At 49.3% G+C, this 3764-nt stretch overlaps 1 protein-coding gene across 1 annotated transcript; it reads right to left on the bottom strand.

The window, feature by feature from the left end:
• Positions 1-1288: 1288 nt before the first annotated feature.
• Positions 1289-3673, bottom strand: LOC123960364 (kazal-type serine protease inhibitor domain-containing protein 1-like; the record flags this gene model as incomplete). Its single annotated transcript, XM_046035046.1, has 3 exons — positions 1289-1776; positions 3283-3430; positions 3506-3673. Coding segments are annotated over 3 exons (402 nt in total), but the record flags the coding sequence as incomplete, so codon positions are not given.
• Positions 3674-3764: the final 91 nt, after the last annotated feature.

Below are 3764 nucleotides of genomic sequence, written 5' to 3'. Positions count from 1 at the left end.
CCCTGCTGGCTGTTAGAGAGGACGCAGGTTTAAGTTGCCCCCTGCTGGCTGTTAGAGAGGACGCAGGTTTAAGTCGCCCCCTGCTGGCTGCTAGAGAGGACGCAGGTTTAAGTTGCCCCCTGCTGGCTGTTAGAGAGGACGCAGGTTTAAGTCGCCCCCTGCTGGCTGCTAGAGAGGACGCAGGTTTAAGTCGCCCCCTGCTGGCTGCTGGAGAGGACGCAGGTTTAAGTCGCCCCCTGCTGGTTGCTGGAGAGGATGCAGGTTTAAGGGACTCTCTCTGACCGGAAGCTTCCCGCTTGAGTGAAACGCACCTAATGACGTCACCTTGCTGTGTCCTCTTCTTCTGCGGTGGTTTAATGGCAGCGTCTGGAGAATCAGCTCCAGCGGCTGTTTATTTTCATCTGTGCTTGAATTACAGAGTCTCAGATTTCCAGCCTGCCAGTGAGACAGAAGTCCAGCACAGAGCTGAGTCCCTCTCCGAGCTTCACAACATGTTTGTTCAGACGGACGGAGAGGATCTCATTACTGCGGCTGGTCTCAGTGGAGTTTTAACTTCCTGTGGTCTAAATCTGTTTCAGGAAGTCCTGCCGTCTGAGCGGCTCAGTCTCCTGCACATCTACATAATGTTCAGTCCAGCAGACCGAGGGCTCAGTGTGAGGCCAGGACCTGGAGCGTTCGCCTCCCATTAAATATTCAGCAGGTTAGCAATCCCTCAGGGAGAGTGCGTCCTGCCGTGGAGGTCTCGCCTGATCCCCTCTGGATGAACAGTAACAACTTAATGTGCCCAACACTTTGCTTTATTGCTTAAATTCCCATCAGCCTCAGCTGGATAATGAGCTAATGTTAGCACGCTAGCACTCTAAACTAACATGGTGAACATTGTGAACGTTTTACCTGATAAACATCATCATTTTGTCATGCAGATGTTTGCATTTGGCCTGAAGCACTCTTCGCCCTCAGCGGCCGCCATCTTGGCCATGTAGCAAAAGGGGAGGGGCCACTAACCTGTTTTGTTTTTGATTTAATTGTATTAACGTCAGGTGAGCGAACAAGCCGGCAGATATTTTGACGTTTGACAGGACAGTCAACCGCCAAAATATCTGAAGAAAAAGAAGATCGTCATTTCTGTACTATATTATAAATATGTATATATGTAGTTTGGCATTTTGGACGTCGCCATTTTGTTTTTTTCGGGTCCAGACGTGACCTCGTATGGACCGGAGGCTTCGTCCATCACCATCGACATCACAAACAGGCCACTCAGTGAAGTGATGAAGAAACACAAACACGAGTTTACGTCACATTTAATTATAGATACATACGAGTTTGTTTCACACTGACAGGGCCGACAGGAGACTCGGGCTCGAACCCGCGACGTCTACAACACGCTCAACATGCTGAGCCTCCGTGTCACGGCCCAGTGTGATGTCACTGCGATGTAACAGGGTAACAGTGGGGATAATATGATAAATACGTTAATATCTTTTAGTACATCGCTGAAAACAAGCAGAATGTGGAGACGACCGTCTGTCCGACCTCCGAGTGTCTCTGACCGTCCTGTCAGAGTCTCACGATGTCACCAGACCGGCGCCGCACAGCTGCCGCAAAATGGCCGACAAAAGTCTGCGCAGCCGTGAGTGTGATGTCTCCAAATGGTGTCAGATGACAGGAAGTGACATCACATGTAGGTTCAGTAAAAGTCCTGGTCGTAGTCCGTGGCGTCCATCAGCTGCTTCATCTCTGACGCGCTATTGGCCAGGTAGGACGACAGCTCCTCTGACAGAGACAGAGACAGGGACAGGAAACCACTAGTACATTTTTAGATTTATGGAGCCAGTGCTATGGCATTATGTTTTATTGTTGTATATCAATTGCTGTGTGATTTAATGTGTTTTTTTTTACTTTTGTTTCTTTTAAGCCATTATGTGCCTAGTATAACATCTTGCCAATGGACTACAGTTGAAAATTAGCCTGCTGGCTAACACTGGCACATTTACAGAAATGTTGATTAATGTGCACTATCCTTAAATAAATAAATGAGAAATGAGAAAATGAGATTCCAATCTCAAGTGACGAATTCATCTTGAAAATAAAAATCTCTGAAAGCTCAAATCTGTCACAGCTTCTTCTTCGTGAGTCCGTCATGGCAGACAATGGAAGCGATACTGCCCCCTGCACTGCAGTTACAAATTAACAACCAGAAATGTTCTTAACGGAAAGACTGCGATCTCCCGCTTTAAACAAAATCTCTGTAAAGACGCGTCAACAATGAAATTCTGAGCTGACGAAATTTTATCGTTGGAGCCCTACCTCCAGCATCCTGCAGAATAAACTCACTCAACAGCAAGAGACAACTAACGTTTAGCCAAATGACTGAGGCTAAGCAGGTTTGGTCTTGGCTAGTACCTGGTCGGGAGACCTCCTATGAAAACTAATGCGGCATTCAGACCAAACATGGACAGCAGCTGTTAAACTGTTTGTTTTCTGAATGGAGTTTGGTTCGATCAGGACTATGCTACGCTAACCTGCTCACAGTAAAGTACAACGACAGCTGGAATAAAGTTACAGAAACATATTTTCTGAACTCACCAGGTAGTTCAGCTTCCTCACTTTCTTTTCTCCAAGTAACGTCCAGTTTTGTCTGTTTTTTATATAAATATGAAGTCGTAGTCCAGCAGAGCTCCGGGGGCCGACCGACGCTAACAACAACAGTGGAAACCTGATGTGCACAGAAGCTGCTGAGAAGCTCCAGTGAAGATAAATCAGCGTTTTAATCTCAAAAACTAAAGTAAAAAGCTGATTTAAAAAGAATCAGACCGACTTTGGTGGTTTATTTGTCCAAAAGCCGCAGCTCTCTGTCGGCCAGCGGCGTTTCACTCCCCGCTCTGCCCGGTCCTCTCAACGCTCTGACGCCGTCGGTGACGTCCGGCCAGTCTCACCGCTGATAGACTATCGTGACTCAGCGTCATGTGACTTTCTCGCTCGAGTTTGGAAATTGTGCAGCTTTGCATTGATTTTGTATGTAAAGCACCTTAAGTTGCTGCTGGAAGAGGTGTTGGGGGCCAGCAGGGGGCCGCCTTCCCTCTGGTCCTAATAATAAGATCCCAGGCCGCTTGTCGCTAAGAGTAAGTAACTGGCTCAATGCTTCCCTCCCTCTCTGCCTCAAGATACAGGGGGACATCGTGGTACTTGTACTGGGTCAAAGTAAATATTTATCTGGCATGCTAAGTAGCGCAGGTAGGCCTACAAAGTGAATGCTGCACAGGGGTAACCAGCTCTCACCTGCTCCCAGTACTCCCAGTACAGCAGAGGCCGACACGGATCCCACGTTGTTCCGAGCGATGCAGCGATAGGTTCCCGAGTCCTCTGGCCCCGCCCCCTCAATCTGCAGCCAACTGGAGAGCTCGAACTTCAGAGGACCGCCGCGAGACTGTGGAGAGAGGAGGACGGTGATCAGGCTGAAGCTGCTGGAAGGCTGGGGGGGTTAAATGTCTCTGAGCCGCACCTGGACTGAGATATGGGGGTCGTCTCCGGGCAGGACCACGTCTCGGCCCTCCTTCCTCCACTCGACCAGAGCCATCGGGAACGCAAAGACCTCACAGAGGAACGCCACACTGCTGCCCGTCCCGTTCACCTGACTGTGGGGGGGGACCTTAATGATGGGGGCTGGAGGACAGACAGGTGGGGAGAGAGAGAGAGACAGGTGGGAGAGAGAGACAGGTGGGAGAGAGAGAGACAGGTGGGGAGAGAGAGACAGGTGGAGA

The sequence above is a fragment of the Micropterus dolomieu genome, linkage group LG21 (assembly GCF_021292245.1).
Source record: "Micropterus dolomieu isolate WLL.071019.BEF.003 ecotype Adirondacks linkage group LG21, ASM2129224v1, whole genome shotgun sequence".
Lineage (NCBI taxonomy): Eukaryota > Metazoa > Chordata > Actinopteri > Centrarchiformes > Centrarchidae > Micropterus > Micropterus dolomieu.
The sequence above is the reverse complement of the archived record's forward strand: the minus strand, read 5'-3'. Positions and strand labels throughout refer to the sequence as shown.